This window comes from Pseudoliparis swirei, chromosome 20 (genome assembly GCF_029220125.1).
Source record: "Pseudoliparis swirei isolate HS2019 ecotype Mariana Trench chromosome 20, NWPU_hadal_v1, whole genome shotgun sequence".
Taxonomy (NCBI): domain Eukaryota; kingdom Metazoa; phylum Chordata; class Actinopteri; order Perciformes; family Liparidae; genus Pseudoliparis; species Pseudoliparis swirei.
The window spans coordinates 22,028,276-22,055,523 of record NC_079407.1 but is presented as its reverse complement, the minus strand read 5'-3'; the positions used below and the strand labels follow the sequence as shown (position 1 = coordinate 22,055,523).

Genomic DNA, 27,248 nt, shown 5'->3' with positions numbered 1-27,248 from the left:
TCTATGACGTGTCCATGAAGTCTATGACGTGTCCATGAAGTCCATGAAGTGTCCATGAAGTCCATGAAGTGTCCATGAAGTCTATGAAGTGTCCATGAAGTGTCCATGAAGTCTATGAAGTGTCCATGAAGTCTATGACGTGTCCATGAAGTCTATGACGTGTCCATGAAGTCTATGAAGTGTCCATGAAGTCCATGAAGTGTCCATGAAGTCACGGGGAGGACATGTGATTATTGCTCATAAGGTTTCTCTTTGTACGACTCAACTGCTGCGAGGTTTTTTCCTCGAGGATTAAGCATTCGGTTTAAATTTGACCCATTTTATTTCGCCACCTTGCTAATTTGTGGCCTGATGACTAGTACATTCATAAAGAAATTGTTTTAAAAAACAGGAAATAAGAAAAGCAAATGTGTTTTTGTTTGTGACCAATGAAACATCCCAGAGATGGAGGACTTCCTGTGACGGGTTTGAAGTGGTGGTTGGGTCCAACGCACCGACCAACACACACAGCTGAGGTGTTTATGGTTTCCTTTGATCTTTTAATCCCCAAATTTAAATTACGTATTATTATCACTTCACTTGTAGCTCCGATCGAAATTATTTCTCTTGAGCACAATCATATGTTCTATCATATATTAAAGTTAAAAATATTACTAAAGTGAAAAAGTGTAATCGGGAAAATATATAGTACCAAAAGTACTCTCATGCAGAATAATATAATGTAAGTGGATTATAACTATTGATGCAATAATGTGTTGACCTTAATTTCGCTGCTGGTAAAGGTGGTGCTCATTCAACTGACTTTAAACGCTGCTGGGTAGTTTCATCTGAATATATAATCATTAATAAATTATTCATATTTTCATAATCTGTGAAATAGCTAAACGGTGTAAAAAAATGTAGTGCTGTAAAAAGTGAAATATTTAAAAAGTGAAATATAGTTAGTATAGATGTAGTGGGGTAGTATAAATAAAAATACTTTAAAACTAAATTTGGTCTAAAATAAAGTAAAAATATATTTTCCATCAAAGTATTTTTTCCACCACATTGTTTGTGAGCTGATCTCCAGACTAGAGGTCAATTCTGCTAAATGATAATGTCATGTTTTAACGTAAGGTGTCAAATGTTTTTTTTAATACACCGTATATTAGGTTCAGGTATAGATTGTGGATGTCTTTTTTTTTTAAAGCCAACCATTAATAATCGCATGGATGTATTAAATCCCATTTCTTCAAGGATAAAATATAGAATATTAAATATTATGCATGAGATTAAACACTAACCTCTGTCTGGACTTCACCTAAAATACATTCCTGTTATACTTAAACATTCAGACCAAACAAGCGCCGCTAAATATTTAATGCAGTTCATTTGTTGTATTCAAACGCAGATACAGAAGCATAAACATTTGATTGGATGCAATATCAGTTTTTGAAACAATAACAAACAAAAAGTAAAATGTTTTAGATCACCGTTGATTTATGAAGTTCTCCCCTCTATGATTTTGTCAAACAGCTTAAAAAGGCTAAAAACACAAGTTCTGACAAAAATGTGATCCCCTTTAAATGAAACCTGAGAACGCAGTTGTTTCTGTGTGAGAATAATATTCCATCCTGCTTGCGTTTTGATCGTAGTGAGATAACTGGTCTTGGCAGAAGAAGGACACAACACAACTTTGGCTTTTCACTGGGATGGAGGATTTCTCTGCAGAAGGTTTTTTAAGTCTCTGAAAAGCTGATTTTGAGAACAATTTTCTAAAACCAAAAGCTGCCTGGAAACACAGGGGAAACACATTCATACACACGTTTGATTGTTTTGGGAAAAGAAAAAGCGAGCAGTAATGTACAAACATGTAATGGGCTAAAAGTAAACAGACCTTAACTTTAGAGCATTTTCTTTCGTCATCTTGAAAACATTCTTCATTAATTATAAATATAAATGCCGTCGCAGTGCAACAAGGCAGTTTGTGATTAATATCAAGTACGACATACTTCATCATTTCGACACGCATGGCAGTTTAAATGATGTCATTATGTAAGCGTATCAACCCATCTCCCAACACCTCAACCGTTAGCTTCCGCTTCATTCAATCTGTTCACGGAGTCATGTGAGGCACGATGGTTTTCTGGATATCAACATAGACGTTTACTTCATCTCCCCACAGCGCTAAAGCTGCATTTCTACAGCGTTAATCAGAATTTTTTAACATTATTTTTACATGTTCATAATCGTCCGTACAAGCCCGGTGTTCCCGAGGGCCTCTGGGTGGTCTTCATGTAGGCGGTGGTCCGTTGACGTAGCTCAGTGTTGGGTGGAAGCAGCGACCCGGCGGAACCAGGACGACCCAGATCAGACCGGCCAGGAGGGTGAGAGCTGCAGCCAGGAAGAGGAAGAGGAGGGCTGGGGAGAGCGGACAGGAAGGAGGCCTGCTGCTGGAGGTCCCACTGGAGGAGGAAGAGGTGGAGGTATACTGGTAATGTCATCTTTAACTAGGGCAGCATTCAAAGTCCATCCATCTCCTCAGTCTAATAAACAAGCCGGTCATTAAACCTTAAATAATTCTTCATGAAACTAAGAACTCTCAAGTTCCCGCGGATTTCCATATTCGAGGAAGTAAAATTAACCCTTTAAGATTAAAATTCTCTATAACAGTGTTTTAAAAGAGTTTTTCTTGGAGCCACCATCCGTTGTTCCTTTTCTTCAGTTCTAAATAAATAAATATATATATATGTGTGTATATATATGTGTGTGTATATATATATATATATATAAATAAATATATGTGTGTATATCTATATATACACACACATATATACACTACCGTTCAAAAGTTTGGGGTCACCCAGACAATTTCGTGTCTTCCATGAAAAATCACACTTTTATTTATCAAATGAATATAAAATGTAGTCAAGACATTGACAAGGTTAGAAATAATGATTAATATTTGAAGTATTAATTTTGTTCTTCAAACTTCAAGCTCAAAGAAAGGCCAGTTGTATAGCTTATATCACCAGCATAACTGTTTTCAGCTTTTCTAATCAGACATTAGTCTTCTAAGGCGATTAGCAAACACAATGTACCATTAGAACACTGGAGTGATCGTTGATGGAAATGGGCCTCTATACACCTCTGGAGATATTTCATTAGAAACCAGACGTTTCCACCTAGAATAGTCATTTACCACATTAACAATGTATAGTGTGTATTTTTGATTAATGTTATCTTTATTGAAAAAACAGTGCTTTTCTTTGAAAAACAAAGACATTTCTAAGTGACCCCAAACTTTTGAACGGTAGTGTAAATATACACATATATATATATATATATATATATTTATACTTCTACATGGCTCCAGAGCACTTTGATGCCGGCCAACCTTAACTCACTCTCGAGTTGCTCGAGTATGAAACCGAAGCAGGTCGAGCCCAAACCTCGCCAGTAAGGACCGGCGCTGAACGCTCTTCCTGTTAATTGCCAGATCAAAGACGTGTTGGTCGGCCGCCAACCTTCTCGTGCTTTTCTCCTCACGAACACAGAGCACCCTGTTCTGCTTATCTCTGAGGTTTAGAAACATCCCACATTTTACAGCCCGTCTGCGTCTTTTATTGCTCCGATCACAACTTCTTTCTGACCTTCGTTCGGAGAGAAGACCCTCAGCTTCCTCACGACAGGACTGCTCTTCCTCCGCCTGCGAAACAGAGAGCGTCTTTAAATTCACAGTGGTTTTAGGAAACGTTGACATGAAACAAACACTCCTGAACTAATGTGATCGATTTGGATATTATGTATACTACTTATTTAAAGGGTACAGGGTGTATTGTTTTCCATCAACAAATCCATAACACATTCATTGTTAACACTGATGTGATGAACTCCTCTGGCGGTCTTCACACCGTGTCGTATGTGTGGAGATAACCAGGAGAAGTGAAACCACAAACATCTCGGGTTCATCGGCTCCATCACACCAAGAGTCGAGATAACCGACTGACCCAGATCAACTCACCTGGAGAGTGGATCCATATTGGTGCGTCGCCCAATCGGAGGAGGCCTTTAGGTCACGTGACAAACGAGGGGCGGGGCCAGGAAGAGGCTGTTGTGTGTCGTTGAGGTGAGGAGGCAGCTGGTCGGGTGCGACTCTGTGGCGACACTGTGACACAGACCAGTTAAAGACGATTAGATGAGGTCGGTTAGTGTGTGAAAGGTCATCCGATCTCATTAGAGGGCGTTCTGACGGGGAGTCTGCAGTTCAAAATCTGTGAACATGCTCAAGTTTTACAACACCACTAACTTCTCCAGCAGTTTGAACAGTTTGTAAATCCTTTGAAGGACATCCAAGCACAATCTGTCAAATTAGTTGCTTCAGCCAATTTTAGATATTATGAGTCGAGTTCAAGTGAAGTCAGGATTCAGGTCTTTCTTGTAAAATGGCCCAATATCTGATCAATGTTCTTTAAAAGCTGTGTTAAGAGTGACTTTAGTACTTTCAATGTTTTTACTTCGTCCCACTAGATACATAAACACTTGTGAAAAAATATACTACCAGATGCCTCAGCCTAAACTGTTTCCTGTGAAGATGGAAGTTTACTTTGAAAAGGCTCTGCTAACAAGTAGAAATTAGACACAACATTTATAGTTCTTTAACAAAGGCGTAAAGAAAATTCTGAAACTCATTCTTAAGATATCACATGAACGGTTGTATGAAGATACATTGAATGACGACTGTCAGAGATAGGAGACATAAGTTTGTGGTATTTAGGGAGAACACTGCGTCGTCTGTAAGAACTTTTGGGGAGAAACCACTCATCATATATATATATTATATATAAAAAGAAATGTGTATAAATAAATGTACAAATAAAATAGAAATGTATATAAATAAATATATAAATAAAAAAGAAATGTATATAAATAAAAAAGAAATATATATATATATAAAAAGAAATGTATATAAATAAATGTATAAATAAAATGGAAATGTATATTAATAAATATATCAATAAAAAGAAATGTATATAAATAAAAAAGAAATATATATATATATAGTTGCAGCCCCAAAGAGTTGGCTAATCTCATGAGTTTAAAGTCATGTTTTTTGCAGACTTCCCTTTTAGCAAAAACTGAGCTTCTGACACGTGGTCTAGCTCTGCGAGGATCCTTTAAAGCAGAATAACTTCACCCAAAAGCTGACGGAGCCCGTCGAGGAGGAGGATAATGATGCGTCAAATTAATCGGAGTTTGTTCTGCTCTCAGTCTGTGTTTGCAGACAAGCTGCCCCAAAACATCGATTAAGCTCCAGATTCTCTGCGCCGCTGCTCCCAAATCTGGGCTCGCAGGTGGATTTCTGCTCCCAATTTGTTTTGTGCTCGCTCGATAGTTTTGGCCGTAATGAACCGCCATTAGAAAGTTCCAATGCTATTAAGCACCAACACATTCGATCAAACCTGCACGTTGCAAATGAATGTGCACGAGATCGCTCTAATTACAATAACACACAGAGTTATCAGATTTGATCCTGAAAACTCAACAAACTTTTCTTCCTTTCTCTTCGTCTGTTTATCTCTCTTTCCTGAACACCGACAGTTATCTGCTCGCCAGTCATGGCGACGGTCAAAGTCCAGCCAGACTCGATGCATACACCGATGGACTATGAAGAGGAAGAGGAGAATAAATAGGCGCTGCTTTCACCGGTAATGAGAAGAGGGTGAGAAAATGAAGTCGGATGGAGAGAGAAACACGAACGAGAGGCAGAAAAGAGAGAACACAGAGGGGGGAGGGGGGGTGATAGAAGACAATTCTTGTGGATTCAGTCTTTGCAAAAGATGGAAAGATAAAAAAGGAACCCTAACTAAAGTTAAACTGAGAAAGACAGTGTGGTGTGTGGGGAGGGGGGATATGGGGTGTATATGTGTGTCTGTGTGTATGTATATGATAACCACATGTATTAGGGACATTGTATTAAGGTCTTTAATTAAACCCGTATTAAGGATTCCTGTCCTAGGGGTGTGTATGTGTGTGTGTGTTTGCGTGCGTGAGACTAATTAATTCGCAGATTATTTGTAAATGTTTTTTCATGACGGCTTTAACAAAGAGCTTGAATATTACGGCGCCAAAAAAAACGAAGTTTTTCAGAAATGTGTCAATTAAAATGAGCCTAATGAGCATCAACCAATCATTTGTGGTCCAGACATTCAAAAAGTTGACATATATTGTCCAACAACATGAAGGCGTCGGAGTCCAAACCGAGACAGCAAACTCAATTCCTCCTTTCAACCTTGAAAAAGGCAGTGGACAGCAGATCCACCCCTTCCGTTTTTACTTTTCACAATAAAAGTCCCCGACATTTACACAGAGGGTGCTCAAATTCACTCAGGAGCTCAGGCTGTCCAACCATTCACCTCGGACAGGCTGCCAGATGCCGCTCCCGGTCGTCACGTGAATGTATTCACACTGCATCGCTGCTGCTATGAATAATTTGGATGCAATATATTCTCAGCCGAGTATTTCATGTGTTTTACGTCGCCGTGTAAAGAATAATACGTCGATTGAACCCCTTCAATCTACATTACATTACATTACATGTCATTTAGCAGACGCTTTTATCCAAAGCGACTTACAATAAGTGCATTTCAACCTAGAGTACAAACTAAGAACAACAAGAATACAGGAAGTAACATTTCCTCAACATAGTCGAACTACAAAAGTACCATAAGTAAGTGCTATCTAAGTGCCACTGAAGTGCTAATCTGTGTTTTAATCCAGATATAGTCGGAAAAGGTGTGTTTTCAGTCTCCGACGGAAGATGTAGAGACTTTCTGCTGTCCTGATGTCAGTGGGGAGCGTTCCACCACTGAGGAGCCAGGACAGCAAACAGTCTGGATGTAGAGTGATTAGCTCGAGGTGCAGTAGTCACAAGTCGATTGGCTGTTGCAGAGCGGAGCGAACGTGCCTGGGTGTACGGTGTGACCATATCCCGGATGTTGACGGGCCCGATCCGTCCACGATACGCCAGGACCAGTGTTTTGAAGCGGATGCGAGCAGCCACCGGTAACCAGTGGAGAGAGCGGAGGAGCGGAGTGGTGTGGGTGAATTTCGGGAGGCTGAAGACCAGTCGAGCTGCTGCATTCTGGATGAGCTGCAGAGGTCGGATGGCCTTGCAGGTAGACCAGCCAGGAGGGAGTTGCAGTAGTCGGTGAAATGACCAGAGCCTGGATCAGAACCTGCCGCCTTCTGAGTAAGAAGAGGACGTATTCTCCTGATGTTGTGCAGCATGTACCTACAGGACCCACTCCGCAGCGATGTTGGCCGTCAGGGAGAGTTGACTGTCGAGTGTCACCCGAGGTTCCTGGCAGTCCGGTAGGGGCCAACACAGAGCTGTTGAAGGTGATAGTCAGGTCGTGGGTGGGGAGCCTTTCCTGGAAGGAATAGTAGCTCAGTCTTGTCAGGGTTGATCTTCAGGTGGTGAGCAGACATCCACTGAGAGATGTCAGTCAGACAGGCAGAGATTCGTGCCGCCACCGTGTTTGGCCGGTGGAAACGAGAAGATCAGTTGGGTGTCATCAGCATAGCTATGGTAGGAGAAGCCATGCGAACGAATGACAGAGCCGAGAGAATTTGTGTACAGAGAGAAGAGGAGGGACCCAGGACGGAGCCTTGAGGAACCCCAGTAGTGAGAGGACAAGGATCAGACACAGATCCTCTCCAAGTTACCCGTAGGTGCGGTCTTTAAGGTAGGAAGAGAAAAGTGCCTGAGATCCCCAGGTCCTGAAGAGAAGAGATCAGGATCTGGTGGTTCACGGTGTCAAATGCTGCAGAAAGGTCGAGAAGGATAAGGACAGAGGAGAGAGGCTGCTCTAGCAGTGTGAAGCTGCTCAGAGACAGCAAGGAGGGCCGTCTCTGTCGAGTGGCCGGCCTTGAATCCAGACTGGTGAGGGTCAAGAAGGTTGTTACTGTGGAGATAGGAGGACACTTGGCTCAAGATAGCTCGCTCCAGAGTTTTGGAGAGAAAAGGAAGAAGAGAGACCGGTCTGTAGTTGCTGACTTCAGACGGGTCGTGGGTTTCTTCAGGAGAGGGTTGACTCTCGCCTCCTTCAGAGAGTTGGGAAACAGCCAGTTGAGAGGGAGCTGTTAATCAGTTGGGTGGGGAAGGTCAGAAGGTCAGGTGCAATAGCCTGGAGAATGGGAGACGGACGGGGTCAGGGGCGCAGGTGGTCGGTCGGGCGGAGGTCACCAAGCTAAGAACTTGATTGGGAGACAAGGGGTGAAAGAGGAAGAGAGGGGATGAAGAAGTTAGTGTTGGTGAGGTGATAGAAGATGGATTTGTAAAGGAGGAGTGTATGTCGTCTATCTTGTTTGTAAAGTAGTCGACAAAGTGGCTCGGCAAAAGGGTGGAAGGAGGAGGGACAGGGATCAAGGAGGTTGGAAAAGATAGAGAAGAGTTTTTTGGGGTTAGAGAAGGAAGACTGAATTTTGGTCAGGTAGAAAGAGCTTTTGGCTGCAGAGATAGAGGAAGAGAAGGAGGAGAGGAGAGATTGATAGAAGAGCAAGTCTTCCGCTTGATTCATTTTCTTTCCTGTCAGAGGCAGGGTGGCTCTCTCGGCGCGCACCGAGTCCGACAACCACGGAGCCGGAGAGGACAAAGAGAATCAAGAGATGAAGACAGGGAAGAGAGGAGAGTGTCTGCGGCAGAGTTAGGATGCATGGTGAGAAGCAGTCAGTTGAGGGAGAGCAGATAGGACAGAGGAGGCCAGAGAGGAGGGGCAGAGGGTGCGAATGTTGCGGCGTACAGGTGCAGGGTCTGTAGATATGGGTGGGTTGTCAGTACCAGAGAGAGAGTAAGAGATGAAGAAGTGGTCAGAGACATGGAGAGGAGTCACAGTGAGGTTAGAGGTAGAGCAGTTTCTTGTGAAAATGTAGTCAAGGTGGTTGCCGGCTTTGTGAGTAGGAGGGGAGGGACTGAGTGAGAGGTTAAAGGAAGACAATAAGAGTAAGAGATCACATGACTTCTCTGTCTGGATGTTAAAGTCACCCAGAAGGATGAGCGGGGGGCCGTGTTCCGCGAAGTTCGATAGGAGGACGTCTAGCTCGTCCAAGAAATCTCCCAAAGAACCAGGGGGACGGTAGAGAACAACAATGTGTAGTTGAACCGGATGAGTAACGGTCACCGCATGAAACTCAAAAGTCAGTGGGATAAAGAGTGGAAGCGGGTAGGGACAGAAACACCATGTGGGTGAGATGAGTAAACCTGTACCTCCACCACGATCAGAGGGTCTGGGTGTGTGGCTAAAGGAGAAGGCAGAGGAGAGAGCAGCCGGGTAGACGTGTTGTCTGCTGTGATCCAGGTCTCAGTGAGAGCCAGGAAGTCAAGCGACTGCTCCACAGCAAAGCCAGAGATGAAGTCGGCCTTGCGGTTGGCTGACTGACAGTTCAGAGGCCTCCTGTGACCAGGTGCTGGGTGTGAGTAGAGCGGGTAGGAAGGATAACAGAGGAGGGTTCCGGTACATGAATGAACGAGTCCTATAGTAACCTGAGTAGAGATACAGGTATGGAAAAGACACACATATTTAAAAATGGGAAATACTCAGCCACCCCGAAGACTCCAACGGAAGACTCCTATGTCTTTGTCCTCCAGTCTTCGTCCGATGAGTCACGCTGACGTTACAGCTGACGAAAAACCCACCCGGTTATGAGCCCAAGTTAGTGCCAATTACCTCCAGCTTGGCTTTTGGTATTCAAATGACACTCAATAGAAACCAGGTGACGATCGCTCGTCCAATCAGTGAAGATTCAGGTGTCGGAACACAGGACACACCTCTCTACCAAAACAACTCCTTAAAACAGGACAGACTAACAATCTAGCAGCTTTAAACAACAAATACAACAGTAACTTTAGCAGATAAAACTAGTTTAAAGAAGATACTTAGCAGGATCCAAGTAGTCAGTAGTCTCGCCTCACAGGTAGAAAATGCACTACATGGTGCTTTGGCTTTAACATACTGAAATGGTTCCGGTGCCAATGCCGCCACACCGATGTTTAGCAGGAATAATGTGTATCATGTTTCACCGTCTGCAAACATGAGCTCATCATCAGTGAACACAAAGTACAGCTGGGGAATGTCATTAGTTCTGCAGGCATGTGGCACCAAACCAAAGGGTTGGACACGGCAGCACGGTGACGGCTCGGGATCAAAAGTTAGAAGATCACAAACGTTATTACGAGTCATTGGAAAGGGAACGTGAATGTTTAATCCACATTTCATGGCCTCAATCTGTTTGGACTAGTTCGGATATTGAGCTCTAAACCGTTTCCAGTAACTTTACTGTAATCTGTGACATTTCAACACATTTCATATGATGGCAAATTAACTTGTTTTTCCAATTGGCATCACGGAGTTATCAATTTTAAGTAAATAGTTTAGTTTCCAGACCACTCCTAGACGGATTCCTCACATTTTCTTTCACATATAGCATCAACATATTGTTCCCATCCTGCAATGTCAAGTACTCCAAACGACTTGAGAGCAGACCGAAGAACACGCTGGACAAGATGAATTATTACGATGGGTATGGCACACTGAAAACTGATTCTGCTCGCTCATATCTGAACCTGAACAAGTCCGACTTGCAGCCTGTACCGCGTGTGAACCGGTCCCCATGAGCCAAGCCTTTGACTCTGTGGTGTGACGAGTGTGAGGAGGACGTGAGCGTGTGTTTCAGGAGTCAGGTCAGGAGTTTTCACACATGCAGAATCAGATTATGTTCATGTGATGCCATGTACTGAATTTTAATGTTGAAGGAAAACAAGTACAGATTGACGAGAAAAATAAAGCTAGCGTTATTCTAGGTTTACCAGCCAGGATAGAGACGCTGGTATCGTCCTCACCTTGTGAGTCTGTGTGTCATCAAGCAAAAAGTGGTTCTCTGGACACGTACTGCAGCAGGAGGTACACAGTGGATATGAGAACATTGCCCCCCCCCCCTCCAACTTCACAGCCCTGGTTCGATTTGGCGGTGGCGGGATCTCATCACAAGATGCGTTATACTTTTGTTATTTCCCACACATCTCACAAATAAACTCAAACCACCAATGTGTTCATCCGATACTCAACAATGTCTGACTTCCTATCAGCTGTAGACAAAAATCTTTAGAGAAACACATTTATAGTCAGATATTTCCTGAATCAGCTGGTTACTGTAGCTTTAATCAAACAAAAGTCAATGTGTGCGAGTTCATGGCAATGAAGGAAGGTGTTGCCCAGGGCAACAGGGTGGCTCATTGAAGTGTTTTCACGTGGTCCAGTGGAAGACTCTCGGGCTTTGATGCACACATAATCATAAAAAAGTAGAAGATAACTATATTTGTCCTTGAACTATAATTCATTTGGCAGTACTACATTTATATTTTAATTCCATTTCAAGATTAGTAATCTTTAATTTTGCAAAATTGTGGTGGGAGAGCAAAGGTGAGAAACATGTAGTTTTGATGTGACCTGCGGGTATCAGATGCTCTGACAGGTGGACACCATACCGGGTCGGTTATAATCAGGACCTAATCAGACTAGCTGGTTGGTCACAAATATGGCTAAATGTTATGTTTTACTCATCAATATGCACTGTGATATAAAAAGTTAACATAAATTTAAAAAAATACATTTGAGAAGGGAAATGTATTGCATAAGTGTGAATACAGGTACTGTGACCCACCTCGATCTGCCCGGCAGTCTGCACAGCCTTGGAACAGGAAGTCGTCCTCTCCAGAGGGGCGGGTCCTTGGACACCAAGCCACGCCCTCACGCGCCTGCCATCAAAGCAGACCGGCTCGTCGTCCTGTCGGTCAGGAGTCGAGGTCGCCCACCGTTGTCCTTTTGGCCGAGTCCTGCCCCCCTGGGTTGCTACTGGTGAGGGGACATCGAGCTGGGCGTGGTCAAGCCAGTCCTCCAATTGCTGGACAGATAACAGAAAATGTCATTATTAATTAATTTTGAAAATATATCGTTTTGCTGAGGTCGTCTCCTGATGATCCAGCCCATAAACATGTATTCTTTTATTTTGTTGGCATTTTTATGTGGAAATTAACAAACTTCCTGAATCAGACAGCGAGCGTTCGAGTGAGAACTCAGACTTCTTGTTTTCCGAGCTACCCCAGCTTTGGTTCTTTTTATTACACAATCAATTAGAAGATCGGAGGCTCGATGCCCGGCTCCGCTAGGCCCTGTCGATGTGTCCTTGGGCAAGACGCTTAACCTGATATTAGTGCTGATGGGCAGGGGCCACCCTGCATGGTAGCTCCTCCCATGAGAGCAATACAATGTGAGTGGGTGAATAACATGGAGTGTAAAAAGTGTTTCGAGTGGTCGAGAAAAGTGCCATACAAGTCTATTTACCATTTACAATATAAACATCCAACACCGTGCATACTTTGTCAATAATCATTGTTTGGATGCATTAAATGTTGTTTTCCCTTAATATATAAAAGTAAGACGAAGAAGAAGTATGTATACAATCAGCCTGCACGGTTGCCCTGCATCAAGGTGAGGACTGCACAGCAAAAACCAGTTAGTCCTCGCCCGGTAATTCTTTTAGTTGCATCCAGAATGCGTGCAGCCTTCACACAATCGATATTTGGGTGTTAAGAAAAAAACTGAACGCAGAAAGACGACACAAGTGAGCGCACACAATGTCTTTGTTGGGACGCTGCAGCTCAGCTGTACGTTCTGCTCTCTTTCCGTTGGGCTTCGGGGTCATCGACAGGGCAACGGTGTGTGGGAAACACAGAGAGAGAGAGACAGACAGACAGAGAGAGAGACATAGAGAGAGACAGACAGAGACAGAGAGAGAGAGAGACAGACAGACAGACAGACAGAGAGAGAGAGAGACATAGACAGACAGAGAGAGAGAGAGACAGACAGAGACAGAGCGAGAGAGACATAGAGAGAGACAGACAGAGACAGAGAGAGAGAGAGACAGACAGACAGACAGACAGAGAGAGAGACATAGACAGACAGAGAGAGAGAGAGACAGACAGAGACAGAGCGAGAGAGACATAGAGAGAGACAGACAGAGAGAGAGAGAGACATAGACAGACAGACAGACAGACAGAGAGAGAGAGACAGAGAGACATAGAGAGAGACAGAGTGAGAGACAGGCAGAGAGAGAGAGAGACATATAGAGAGACAGACAGAGACAGAGAGATTTTTTTTTTGATTTTTGAAAAACACTTTATTTACATTTTTTCCATCACAACGTTTTTCTACAAATAAAGTGTTTTAAAAATCAGGTTATTTAAAATAAAAGCAAACAAACAAAACATTAAAAACATTAAAAAAGAAAACATGTTTTACCGAATAAAAAGTGGTGCAAACTCCAGCTCCTCCTCTACCACAGAACAAACAATATCTTTAAAACACCAGCGTTGTTTAAAAGCATCCAGGTCTCCAATGTGCTTGTAAAACCTGAACTCCAGCCAGAGTCTGGCTCTGATGTTACAGAGCCACACTGCCTTGGCCTCCTGCCCCTCTCTGTTTTCCACCCGGGACTTCCTAGTTAAATAAATTGCCATTTTGGCTTCACGGATAAAAATTTATGAGCTGCCACTTTTCTTTTCTGTTTTTTTGTAGGCAGCTCCCATGATAAAAACCTTCTCTGTAAAAACCACATTAAAAAGACTAAAAACCACTGTTAAAAGAGCGAAGAAACTCAAAAGTCTCTTACACTCGTTAAAAACATGGTAAATAGTCTCCCGGAGGTCACAGAAGGGGCACTGGCTCAGGACAGCGGGATTGATTACCGAAATAAAAGCGTTGGACGCGACAGCACCGTGTAAAATCCGCCACTGGAGGTCAGCGGTCCTTTTCTTTAGGGGAGGCTTGTATAGGACCCCCCACTGCGGGCCAGGGCCTCCATGCCCAAGTCTCTCTGACCACACAGTGGGCGGTCTGTTGCACAGTCTGGACCTGTTGATGCTCTTCACGAGGTTAAAATACAAAGTCTTCTTGTCTGCTTTGTTCAGTGTGCAGTTTTCTGGGTGGCTCGTTCTTAGCAGGGGCAGTAAGTCCCCTAGCCCGGGCTGAGGGAGATGTCTGGGAAGGGTCTGCAGGGTCCGGCTCTGCTCTCTGCTGGCTGTAGTCGTTGAGGAGGCTCCTCTCCAACCCGGTCAGCCTCTGCCTCCACAGCTCCAGGAGCCTCCTCGCCACCCGGTCGGAATGCATCCCCAGCAGGAGCCCAGGGCCGGGGTCGCTCAGCGTCGGCCCCACTGCATCCACCAACTGCTGCAGAGAAAGGGTCTTTGTTCGCAGCAGCGCCCCCGTTAGTCCAGGGGTGACGCTGCTGCTAATGTCCAGTCGTGCATTATAAATTAATGGTTCTCTCAACAACCAGAACAGAGAGTCAGACTGTGGGCACCATTCGTGCTTAAAAGGGCCCACGACTTAAAACACCCTGATAAAAAGGAGGCAGCCCACTTAGTTTTAAAATGCTGGAGTCTATTAAAAACAGAGCAGTATCCAGCCCTAGGTTGTCAGCACGTCTGAGGATGCAGCTGGCCACGTCTCGCCACACTAAAAACCCCGGACTCGTTAAAAACTTCTGAACAAACTGTAATCTAAAAGTGGCCGTCCGGCTGGCCAGGTGGACGAGGCCCTGTCCCCTCCTCTCTGGCTAAAAACAGCACCCCCTGTGGCACCCAGTGTAGACCCTCCCAAAAGAAATCCACCATCTTCTTTTGTATGTTAGCTAAGAAGCCAGAGGGAGGGTCTAACACGGTCAACCTGTGCCACAGTTGGGATGCAATAAGATTGTTTAAAACCAGTACTCTACCCTTAAAAGACATCTGGGGGAGCAGCCACTTCCATTTGGAAAGTTTCCTCTATCTTCTCTGTGACGCCCTCCCAGTTCTTCTGGACCATGCTCGGTTTCCCAGGTATATTCCTAAATATTTAAAACCGTCCTTTTCCATATGAGCTTTTGTGGAAGAACCGAGGCGCCACGCCACTCCCCACAACGAGGGCTTCGCTTTTCTTCCAGTTCACCCTCGCTGATGATGCCGTGCTAAAATCATGTACTATTTGATTTAAAAGGTTTACATCATTTTGATTCTTGATAAAAACAACAACGTCGTCGGCATATGCCGATAAAATCATTCCTTTACTAAAACCAGGTAAAACCAAACCATGTAGGCTAGAGCGTATTTTAATGAGGAGGGCTCGAGGAGAGTCGTAGAGCATCCCGGACAGAGCACAGCCCTGCCGGACCCCTCTACTCACTCTAAAAGGAGCACACAGCCTGCCGTTTATCTTCAGCACACTCTCAACATTACTGTACAACACCTTGATCTTAGCTATGAAACCAGCGCTGAACCCAAACTTCCCCAGAACTTTCCAGAAGAAGCCGTGTTCAACGCGGTCAAAAGCCTTTTCCTGAGAGAAATCAGACCAGTATCCATACCCAACGAGCTGGAGACCTCCAAAACGTCCCGAATGAGGTGGACGTTGTCCACCATGGACCTGCCGGGCACACAGTAGGTCTGGTCCCGATGGAGGACCTGCTCCATAGCTCCCCTCAGCCTGGAGGCCAGGACCCTGGACAGAAGCTTATAATCCACACACAGCAGAGACACAGGGCGCCAGTTACCGATGTCCTGCGGGTTTCCTTTTTGGCAGTAGCGTCAGCACTGCCCTCCGCAGGACATCGGCATGGAACCAGAGGCCAGACTCTCATTGAAGACGTCTAGGATGTCCCTCCGAGGACATCCCAGTATTTTTGTAAAATTCAGCGGGAGGCCGTCGATTCGGGCGCGCCTCCTGCATTCCTGCAGGGCAGCTTTCAGCTCTTGGGGGTTATGGGTCTGTCGAGCTCCTCATTAGTCTCCTCGGAGACCTGAGGCAGCTCCCACAGAGCCCCTCCGTCGACTCTCCCTCCTCCCTATACTCAGTGGCATAAAGGGAGGAGTAAACCCCACCGCCGCTTCCGGATCTGGCTTGGCTCCACAACCGACTGCCCTGCGTCCGTCAGCAGTGAGTGGATCACTCGCCCTGCCCACTCCTCTTCTCCAGGCCGAAGAAGAAGCTAGAGGGAGTGTCCATCTCCGCGATGGTCTGGAATCGGGACCTGACCAGTGCGCCTTGCACTTTTACTTGAACAGGTCGGCGAGAGCCGCCTTTTACTTTGAGGACTTCAATATGTCCTCGATCTCCTGTGGACTCGCTTAAACTTTCTAGGTCCACTATCTCAGTCTCCAGGTCCTTCATAGATCTGGTGACGTCTCTAGTGACGTTGAAAGTGTGCTGCTGACAAAGGAGCTTAATTTCTACCTTACCACGGTCCCACCACTGCCTAAGATTATTAAAATCACTCTTCCTCAGCCTAAAAATGCCCCAAAATAAAACAACACCTCTCTAAAATTCCTATCGAAAGTTAAAACTGTATTAAAATGCCAATATGCGCTCCTAGGTAAAAATTCCTAATAAAACATGACATAAAACCAAAGAGTGATCAGTAAAACCAGCGAACAATGCTGCACATTTTAAAAATATTAAAATGGTGCTTAAAACATAAATACGGTCTAACCTGGCTGAGGAGATCCTTCCCTCCCTAACGTGGGACCATGTGTACTGTCGGCAGTCCGGATGCATCCTTCTCCACACGTCCACCAGACCATGAGAATGGACCAGCCTCCTCAGCACCTGCTGTGAAGCTGGATGTGGCTCTGTGTGGTTTCTGTCATTAAAATCATCCTCTGTGCAGTTAAAATCCCCCCCCAAGAATAAAAATCCTCCGAGGCACAGTCATTTAAAACATCATTAACTTTGGATAAAAACAGCTGCCTCTCTGTCCCAGTTGTTGGAGCATAGATATTTATAAAAACCACGTTAAAAAGGTCGAACCGTGCTTTCACAAAGAACAGCCTCCCCTCCACGATGTGTTTGACCTCCAGTGACCGAGGGCTGAAGGCCCTGGAGAAGAGGAAGCCCACTCCTCCGCTGAGGTTGGTGTTGTGGCTCAGGAGGACTTCCCCCCCCCACTCCCTCCTCCAGTCCGCCTCGTTGGTGCTGTCGCTGTGCGTCTCTTGTAAGAAGAGAACATCGTTGGCCTTCATCTTGTTAAATTCATAAATTGATGTTCTCTTCTTACTGTCCCTCGCTCCATTTACGTTTAAAACTCCGACTCTGAATGTGTTCATTAAAAGAAAAGAGTTTAAAAAACAAATAAAACTTAAAACCAACAAATCAAATAAAACACACATTGGAGCTCTCCACCTCCCCCTGCTGGATGCACTCCTTTACTTTGGGCAAAAACTTTTTGATCCTAAAACCTCTTGTTTGTCTAATTTTTTCCCCTCATGTGGAAATGGCACGAGTGTACAAAGGCCACGAGGTCAGGAAGTGATCCTTGACCTCTACTTTTTTTTTTCCTTTTTTTTTGTGCAGAAACAGCCTGATCTCATCATCTGTGTACAGCTTTTGCGTCTGACTATTTGTTAAAAACAGAGGAGAGTCGCTGTCCTCTGACCCCTCCTCGTCACTACTGTCCTCCACCGGCCCCGCCCCCTGACTCCTCCTCCTCACTTCCACCCTGCTGGCCTTGGCCTCGCTGCCAGCGCTCTGGCCACTCTTTATGCTCTGTGAGGCTCCTTTCTGCGCACCTGCAACCACCTCGTCCATCTCCACCTGCTCCGCCCCTCCTCCCTGCACCGTCCTCCTCCACCTCTTCGCCTCCCCCCACCCGTCCTACCCCCTCAAAGGGCTTCTCTGCCCCCCTGTCCTCGTCTTTTTTTTCCCTTTCCTCCTCTTTCTCACTTTCCTCATTATTCTCCACCCCACTTCCCACTTCCACCTCTAAGCCCGTGCCATCACAACCATCACCAATATTATTTTTTGTTTTTTTAATCTTTTTTTGTTTCCCCCCCCCTTCTTTTTCTTGTTTTCTTTCCTCCTCCCCACTTCCCACCTCACCCACAGCCTCTACCCCACTGCTCTTGGCAGATCCCACATCCCCTCCATTTTTTGGTCCGCTTTTCCTTCTTTTCCTTTCCTCTCACCGCTCCCGACTCCACCCACAGCCTGCCTTTCACTGCCCTGTCCAGCATCCCCACCCTCATCCCCACCCTCACCACCCTTGCCCGCATCACCCCCATCACTCACTCCCTCATTCATACCCACCACATGTGTGTCGGGTGCAGCAGCAGTGACGCCGCTCGCCGCGCTCTCCGTTGGAATCGGCGGCGCCGTCGCCGCGAGCCCCGCAGCGGCAGCCGCCTCACCTGCTGTTCCCCACGCTGGTGTAGCGCGTCGTGACGCGCCGGACGGACCCGAGCCGCCCGGACCAGCTGGCGCAGGGTCGCCCGCCGAGCAGGCCCTCGCGGTGTGCCCTCCTCCCCGCAATGAAAGCACTTCATCGCCGATGAAGACGCGTAGACGTTATAATTAACATCATCTACTCTGACGCTGAAGCGCAGGTTTAACTCCGCGCTCCGGTCGTTGAGTATCATATAAACCGATCTACGGTAACTCATGATATGCTTCATCGAGCTCTCCTTGAACCCGATGAGATCTCTCTCATCGGGAGACCAGCTTTCCGTGCGGGAGAGCTCTCTGCTGAGAAACTCATCGGAGATGAGCGGAGGGACGTTTGAAACGAGGACTCTGGTGGACGGCTGGTCCAGCGGAAACACCTGTACAAACAAATCTCCCACCGAGAGACCCTCCTCTACCACGCGGCTTACCTTCCCCACCTGATCCAGGAAGATCACGACCGAGCCGTTCATCTTGGCGGCGGACTTCACGCTGCTGAACCCGACTTTCTTCCGACTGCCCGAGCCAATTCCTCCACGCTGCACGAGGAGTCACCGGCAATCTTCATACCGTGTCTCCTCGTGAGCAGCGGGGGGGGAATCGGGGCAAACATTTCCGCCTCGCCCCGAGCCCGGTGAGGCACCGCAGCGGGAAGACACCCAGAGAAAAACCCAACTAATCACCAAACAATTTAAACTACTGTGAAACCAACTAATAAACCACATAAACTAAATACACACAACTATGAAAGAACAGAAAAGAGAGAAACACACAGACAACGCTCCGCAGCTCCCAAACACACACCCTGTCGCTCTGACGCTCAGCGTGAACTGAGAGACAGAGAGAGAGAGAGAGACAGAGAGAGAGACAGAAAGAGAGACATAGAGAGAGACAGAAAGAGACAGACATAGAGAGAGACAGACAGAGACAGAGCGAGAGAGACAGAGAGAGAGAGAGAGAGAGAGAGACATAGAGAGAGACAGACAGAGACAGAGAGAGAGACATAGAGAGAGACAGACAGAGAGAGAGAGAGATATAGAGAGAGACAGACAGAGACAGAGAGAGAGAGAGAGAGAGAGAGAGAGATATAGAGAGAGACAGAGAGAGACATAGAGAGAGACAGACAGAGACAGAGAGAGAGACAGAGAGAGACAGACAGAGACAGAGAGAGAGATGGGAGCTACAGGCGAGCAGAGTGAATGAATGCTGTCTTTTCTTCTTCTTTTTGTCTGTTTTCCAGTTTCCCTCTCACACACACACACACACACATAAATAAAGCTTAAAAATACTGCAGGTGTCATCAATAAATCAACAGGAGAGGAGGTGTAGTGTTGTAATGCCGACACAGCGAGGGAGAACATGTGCTGTCTGTCTGTCTGTCTCTCTGGCTCTGGGCCATGTAGCATCTGGGTCAGAGCAGAACAACAGAAATTAGAAGAAAAACACCACGTGCTTTGGTTTTCGGTTCATATTCCGGTCAGATGCGGCTTCTTCTTCTGGGTTTGGAATTAAACGTAAATAGTGAATGCATTGAAAACTCATATTCACTATAATTAGATCTTTACCTGAAGATTTCCTTTTATTCTTACATACATATTGTATGATCACTGTTGGAGAGAGCCAATGAACTGTTGTGCATAAAGGACATTAAAAGAACAAGAAACGTGTGCTGTTTGATTAATTTCGTAATTTTTAATGTCCATCTCTTTTTTTCCATCCAAACCATATTTAATGGATTTATTTATTGTCTTTACCTTGAATCAGAAAAACTAAAATCAGTTTGTTGGAACTCACCAGATCAGCTTCCTGATTGGTGATGTCATTGCTATCAGTCTGAGAGCTGAGTGAGCTGAAGTAGCTCAGCCCCTTCACACCATCTCTGTGACAAAGACCTACACACACACACACACACACACACACACACACAGACGGACACACACAGTTAGATAGATGTGAAGCTACTGAGAATCAATAGAGAAACAACAAGTCAAGAGGCCAACACAAAAATACAAAAAGACATCAATTTTTTGGAAAATGTTCTGTCACTTCCTACCTGTGCTGGCACTGAAATACAATGAGTCAGCGTCGTCGTGGGAGACGGAGCGTCCAATATCAACGGAGGGGTCCCACTCCAGCCCCTGGTGCTCATGGGCAGGGGAGACTGAGGATGGAGGGAGGTCAACGGGTGAGGAGCAGGCCAAGGTGGGGTAAGCTGATCGGATGGCATCGAGAGAAAAGATGGAGAAACCGTGAGAACTAAATAATGTACATATAAGATTGAGTTTCTACCTTTATTTAAACGTTTATTACGTATGACTTACCTTTGGAATGTTTTGGAATGACAGGGATGTCCTGGTGGGTTGAATCCACCTCTTCTTCTAATAAAGTCTCTGAAGGGCAACCAGAGTCTGTAGCCTGAGGCAGAATCCAGTCATCCTCAAACACCTGGAGGAGGAGGAGAAAGTATTTAATTTCTTTATTTAAAGAATAGTAATAGCATGATCTACTACACTTAAACATATACTAAAATAAAAAGTACAGACGTACTATTGACACAATTTACGTACTTTTGGTAAAAAGGTCATTTGGAAAGTTAAGGCACCACTTTTCAGCTCCTCTTTTTCATTTGTTTGCACAATAATAAAAGGCGTTCAATAATAAAAACACATTGATTTGAGTAAAATCAATGTGAGGAAAGAGGCCACGGTGCTACTTCCGTCCTCCACAACACTAAATATGAATACAAATAGAATCCCCTGACGAGCTCAAAGCTCCTTTTTCAAACGAGTTGTAGTTTATTAAATATTCATAAGTACTACGAGTGAAGATTTTTTTTTTTTAAAGAGCATGCCACCAATGGAGAGAGGACTTTGTTAGATTTTTAATCAAAATCCCTTTATTCTACAAAAAGAAGGTTTGTTCCAACAAGATCGGGTAAAACTGGGAAGCCATGAATGAGACTCAGAGACAGTCACCTGATTGGACACTGAGACTGACCTGCAGGCCGTTTCCACACAGCAGAGAGGCTGCAAGCTCAGATTGGGAAGCCTCGACTTTCTTTCTAAAATTGGTAATACTTGAGGGGAAAAGGTTGTATATGTAGAGATTCCATTGTTTTCCCATTTTTGTAAAATAATTTCACAAACGTTTTTTTTATTTTGCTATTTTAACTTGGATAATGTGCAAAATACATTTCTCACTGATATATTTCAGTGACAAACGAGGCCACAGCGAGTTAGATGTGATGCTTGGGGTTCAGATGCAGAGACGGTATCAGAAAAGATGCTTTTGAGTTGCATCATGGGAATTGTAGAATGACGTGAAGAATGATCCAGGGATTGAAAGTCGGGATAGTTGTTCATTAAAATGTGTGCATTATTAAATTAGGAGGTTGCCCCTTATCGGACGAACTTCGAGATATGCTCTGACCTTGAATCTTTAAAGGTTATTGGGTTCAAAGCCTCCATCCTCATGTGTGTATGAACGCGGCTGCAGAGTGAATGTGTATTTATACATTTGTAAAAAAAACTCTGTACACCCATCTGCCTGTATATTTGCATCAGTGTGTTTTGACACAGTGTGTGTGTGTGTGTGTGTGTGTGCGTGTGCGTACCAGTCTCATGCTCAGCAGCCGCGTGTGCGTCCGTGCGATGTTGCTGTAGACGAGGCTGCAGCTTCGCAGCAGCTCCAGCAGGCGACTCTCCACACGCCGAGCATCAGCCGGTTCGCTGCGCTGGATCAAGGCCTCGCCGCGCTGCAGCAGGACGTTCACACGGCCCGAGTTCACACACACACTCTGCTGGAAGGACTACACACACACACACACACACACACACACACACACACACACACACACAGACATATTGCAATATACACGAGGTCGGCAGAAAGGAAACATGTATGTCGTTATCACACACACGACACACACCTGTAGTCGCTTCAACTTTTCGCAGGTGTTTCCCGCCAGGTGATCCACCTCGGTCAAGCGGACGTCCAGCTCAGCCAACCAGAGAGCAAGCTCCTCCCTCTCTGCCTCAAACCCCTCCCACTCTGAGACAAAGAGCTGATGGAGCAAATAAAGGAGGGGTTCTCCATCTTCAAATAACTCTTGTTCAGACAGTTTGGAGACACTTAAATATTTCTTTCCAATTTCTTCAATTAAAATGTTGTAATTTTTTTAGGAGGAACTCGGACCTTCAACCGCTCGGTGATGGATTCCAGTTTGGCGTTCGCGTCGTCCCATCGTTGTCCGCAGTCCCTCGCCAAGGCCAGAAGCCGAGCCCGCATGACACCCTGAAACAGCCGAGCCAGTGCTCGGTTCCTCTGGGTCAGACTGTCCAGCTGGACGAGCCGAGGCCCGGCCTCGCACCGCAGCCTCTGCACACACACACACAAAGTTGAGGTAACAAAGACATGAGCTCACTCAGACTTCCTTACAGGACTTCAATTTGCCATCTTCTTCCAGGAAAAAGTCCCAGATATTAGAAGGAAAAAAAGCTTAAAATGTGACACAGTAATGGGTGTGGTCTTTCTCTGCCCTGACATCGTCACACCAAAGTCGGAACAATCAATACATCATTTTTTAGCCGTCAGACAAAATTATCTTGAAGATGCGACACAGCGGCTAAACTCCTCCACTTGCTCCCTTGACCCAGTTGAGGGTTGCAAAGTGCTTTCGACTCCGAAGCAACTAACTAATGGGGATCGAACCCACAACCCTGCGCCCTGCAGTTTGCGCCCTCTTACCCCACTGAGCTAAAGCCGCCCCAAAAGTTCCCTTTCACACAACGACGGCAGGATCTTTCTTCAAGGTTCCAATTGCCCATCAGGATTAATCATTCACACCCACTCATTCATAGACTGGAGGCACAGCCTGCAGGAGCACTGTTAGCTTCCGTTGGCCTATCCTGCCCGGTTACATTTTAACTTTAGTTTAAATTTCTTCTCACCTCAAACTTCCTCATTTCTTCCTTGGCAGTGACATAGGTAAGGTGGGCGGGGTGAGGGGAACCGACAGCCTGCTCGGCCAATCGCAGCCAGGTGTCCAGTTGGGCGTGTTCATTCATAAACTGGTGCCAGAGGAACCACCTCCTCTCCAACCTGGAAGGAAAGAGGAAGTCAAACCACGAGAAAGATACCCTTCTCCATTCTGGCAGCGAGATCGATAACAAAAACACTTTTTTTTTAAACGTTGCAGCAAACTGCCAAATAGGTGTTATTTATTAACAGATCACATACTCTTTGGACACTCTAAATGGTAGTCTGTGTCCCCAAACTATTCATTTATAAAGCTGAATCTGATTGAAAAAGTATCGTCTTTCATTGACTAATGGTCATATCATGTTTGTTTCGGCTTATTATTTGCAGCCTCTCAGGTTGACCACGGATGGCAGGTAGTTTATATATGGGGCACAGGGGTAACTGACGGAGGGAATGATGGATGGGTGACAGTTTTTAACCGCAAGCAAGACACACCAGAGGGAGACCAGGAAGTCGATATCGGTTGTGTGGACTTTCTATGATGTTTTCCCTTCAGGTGTCATCAATCACCGCCTGTATACAGGCCAATCCGACTGCACCTGGGTTCCAGAAAGCATGCTAGCCAATGGGCTGAGTGGGCTCGGTTTTGAAAAGGAGGAAGCTTGACGAGTTCAGGGCTGCTTTTGGCTTGTGTAATGTTGACACTGACACTGCTAGGTGAGAGGTTGAGGACAGTAGGTAAGTTTGGGGTGCCCTGTACATTTGTGCACTCGTGTAGGTACTTTGTGTCTCGAAACATTAGACTATTGGTTGGTGCTGCCTCTGTATTGTTTTGACAAGAACTGTGTTAGAGAAGCAGGGGAAGCCATTTTGTTTGTTTCTTTTCATTGAGGTAGTTAGCCAGGCCTAGTTTTGTTATTGTGTAATAATAAATATTTGAACCTCCTCCTCCTCCTCCTCCTCCTCCACACTTATCCCCGAGACCAAGAAGGGGACGTAACAACGCACATCAAAGGAAAGGATTATTGCGCTACCCGTCATGTGATCACGAGTGTGTCGTGTGTCATGTCCTCAACAAAAAGAGCCTTTCAGTGAAAGATTTGTCTAAAATGGATGATGATTATGAAAATGTGCCAAGAGGACATGAGGCCTGGAGACGGTGTGTTTAATGTGTCAAGCAGAAGAAGTCGATGTAAATCATCCGTTTCAAGTATTTCATCTGCACATATAGAAAGGCAGAGAAAGCAGCTTTATGGAGCAAATTGCTGCTCTGCAAAAAAGACATGACCTCGAGGCGGAAGAGGAGAAACTGCAACTGGAAAAAGACAAGCTGAGGAAAATGAAGGAACAACTGGAGCTTGATAGGCGGATAGCCGTCGATGCTGCAAAACTTTGTGTTGGAAGGCAGTGGCGTTGGAGGGAAGGCCCATTCAGATGGAATGAGTTCCTATGTGAGCAAAGGACTTAAAGAGCAAAGACTTGAATTAGACACAAAGGCAATAAACACGCCGACCTCAGATGAAGGCTCAACAGCGCCACCTTTTTCATCTCCACGTGTTGTGCGAACAAAAGTAAACACACAAAGAGATTTACAGGACCGAGTACAACGGCGTGAAACCTCAAACTAAAAACATCGCTCCCAGGCTACAATTTGAGAGACGTTAGATTGGCTGTCTGAGTATCGGAGGTCGACAAACTGTTGGAGGAAGACTGTGGGCTGAAGGTACGAAGAGACGTCGGAACGATGGCCAACAGCTGGGCTGTAGCAGCAACCAGGAATGTTAAAGTTACAACAAATACTCTTAAAATGCATCCCTGGTGTTGAGACTTCTTCCACAAACACAGAGCTTCTGCCAGACTCTTTGGATACTCTTTCAGCTTCCACAGCTGCATCACTGAGGACGGTAGCGACACAAGAACACAATCTACAATCTGCACAGAGCACTTCACCGGCGCCAAATGCAGTCGACCAGGACGCCATTCATGAAGTCATGCAAAGGCAGAAGGAAATGACCACAAGGCTGGTGCATCAGCAAATGTCTGCTTCTTTACCAGAGACATTTATATCATATTTAGCAGTGATGCATTGAAGTATATTTCCTTCATTAGAACACTGCATTGAAGAAAGAACCAGCCGTTATCGAGAGCGTGTGTATTATCTTGAGCAACACACCAGGGGACAGCCTAGAGAGCTGCTATGAAGCTGCCCACATACGACACCGCAACAAGGGGATCAAAAAACAAAAAGGGCTTTTGAAAGAACACTTTGGCAATGAACACCAAATAGCAACGGCCGATATGGACACAGCATCTGGATGGCCTGTTAAGACTGGTAATGTTCACACACTGCAGGCATTTGCACTGTTTCTAAGCAGGTGCTGGCAGGGCCACAGGGCCCCGTTCCCAGATATGGTTAACTTTCTGTCGAAGTATCTCTCGGGTTGTACAGGGAGACCAAGGCTGCACGCTCTCCATTGGGCTAGTGCAGTTGAAATCTAAGAAAGGAGGCAAGGTGCTGCCGACCTATGCCTTCCTGGACCCTGGGAGTACAGCAACCTTCTGCACCAACCGTTTCATGAAGAAGCTCAATCTACAGGGTACAAAGACCAACAGTATGTTACGCACGATGGGCCAAGAAAAAGTTGTGGAATGCCAAATACTGACAGGACTGGAGGTGTCAAGATTGGATGATAATCAATTCTTTGAGCTCCGAGAAACATTTACACAGGAAACGATCCCAGTCTCAAAAGGCAACATCCGTACGAGATGAGACATCAAAAGGTGGGAATATGAGGGGAATGGAAGACTATGGGAGATTGGTCGAGGCGAAGAGGAAACGGATTAAGGCAGAGAAGGTTAGACGTGAGGAGGAAGAAAGGATAACGGTGGAGGAAGGGTATATATATATACACTACCGTTCAAAAGTTTGGGATCACCCAGACAATTTTGTGTCTTCCATGAAAAATCACACTTATTTATCAAATGAATATAAAATATAGTCAAGACATTGACAAGGTTAGAAATAATGATTAATATTTGAAGTATTAATTTTGTTCTTCAAACTTCAAGCTCAAAGGAAGGCCAGTTGTATAGCTTATATCACCAGCATAACTGTTTTCAGCTGTGCTAACATAATTGCACGGGTTTTCTAATCAGACATTAGTCTTCTAAGGCGATTAGCAAACACAATGTACCATTAGAACACTGGAGTGATAGTTGATGGAAATGGGCCTCTATACACCTATGGAGATATTTCATTAGAAACCAGACGTTTCCACCTAGAATAGTCATTTACCACATTAACAATGTAGAGAGTGTATTTCTGATTAATTTAATGTTATCTTCATTGAAAAAACAGTGCTTTTCTTTGAAAAATAAAGTCATTTCTAAGTGATCCCAAACTTTTGAACGGTAGTGTATATATACACATATACATACATATATATATACACACACACACACACATATATATATATATGTTGTATTGTCAGTGAGGAAAGTTAAACGGGAACCTCACCCAACGATACAAACGGCCTGTAATCTCTTCGTTAAAGTGAGTAAGGAACAGGATCTTCTCCCGCACCCAGCAGAGTGTCCGAGGACAGAAATCAGTCACGACACACATTCATTACATTCGTCTAGACGGGGATGGTAGTTTTTTTTCCTTTTCTCTAAATTATGTAGTGTCCTATCTGCAATAGTTCTGTTTTTAAAGGCCTTGAACAAACACCGTTTCCCATAAGCCCTAAAACATTCAGTTTAGACAGCGTGTGGTTCGTCCACATATGTCGAGAAAGAAAGGAGCGCACTTTGGGAGGCGGCAGAGATTAAAGCTACGTGGTTGGAAGGTTGACAGAAGAGAGCGTGCCTGGACATTATGAATATGCAACCTATGATTATGTAAATATGTGCGCTGTCGCACACATTTTCATTGGCGCTATAGCTTTTTGTTAGCCCAGATTCACTCCCGTGAAAATCATAAAA

The 27,248-nt window shown here is 45.1% G+C and overlaps 1 protein-coding gene across 2 annotated transcripts in view; it reads right to left on the bottom strand.

The window, feature by feature from the left end:
- Nucleotides 1-1,344: 1,344 nt before the first annotated feature.
- The window catches only part of si:ch211-137a8.2 (uncharacterized protein LOC777613 homolog), a 40,173-nt gene continuing 14,269 nt past the window's right edge, over nucleotides 1,345-27,248 (bottom strand). For both annotated transcript variants that reach the window (XM_056441780.1, XM_056441781.1), the window contains 11 exons: nucleotides 23,234-23,384; nucleotides 22,479-22,661; nucleotides 22,213-22,347; nucleotides 21,898-22,092; nucleotides 20,606-20,729; nucleotides 20,338-20,496; nucleotides 20,079-20,176; nucleotides 11,701-11,940; nucleotides 4,004-4,147; nucleotides 3,633-3,688; nucleotides 1,345-2,444 (listed from right to left, as the gene is read on the bottom strand). In XM_056441780.1, coding sequence (XP_056297755.1) covers nucleotides 2,273-2,444; nucleotides 3,633-3,688; nucleotides 4,004-4,147; nucleotides 11,701-11,940; nucleotides 20,079-20,176; nucleotides 20,338-20,496; nucleotides 20,606-20,729; nucleotides 21,898-22,092; nucleotides 22,213-22,347; nucleotides 22,479-22,661; nucleotides 23,234-23,384 — 1,657 coding nt within the window. In that variant the 3' untranslated portion in view covers nucleotides 1,345-2,272. The remainder of the gene's footprint in view (nucleotides 2,445-3,632; nucleotides 3,689-4,003; nucleotides 4,148-11,700; nucleotides 11,941-20,078; nucleotides 20,177-20,337; nucleotides 20,497-20,605; nucleotides 20,730-21,897; nucleotides 22,093-22,212; nucleotides 22,348-22,478; nucleotides 22,662-23,233; nucleotides 23,385-27,248) is intronic.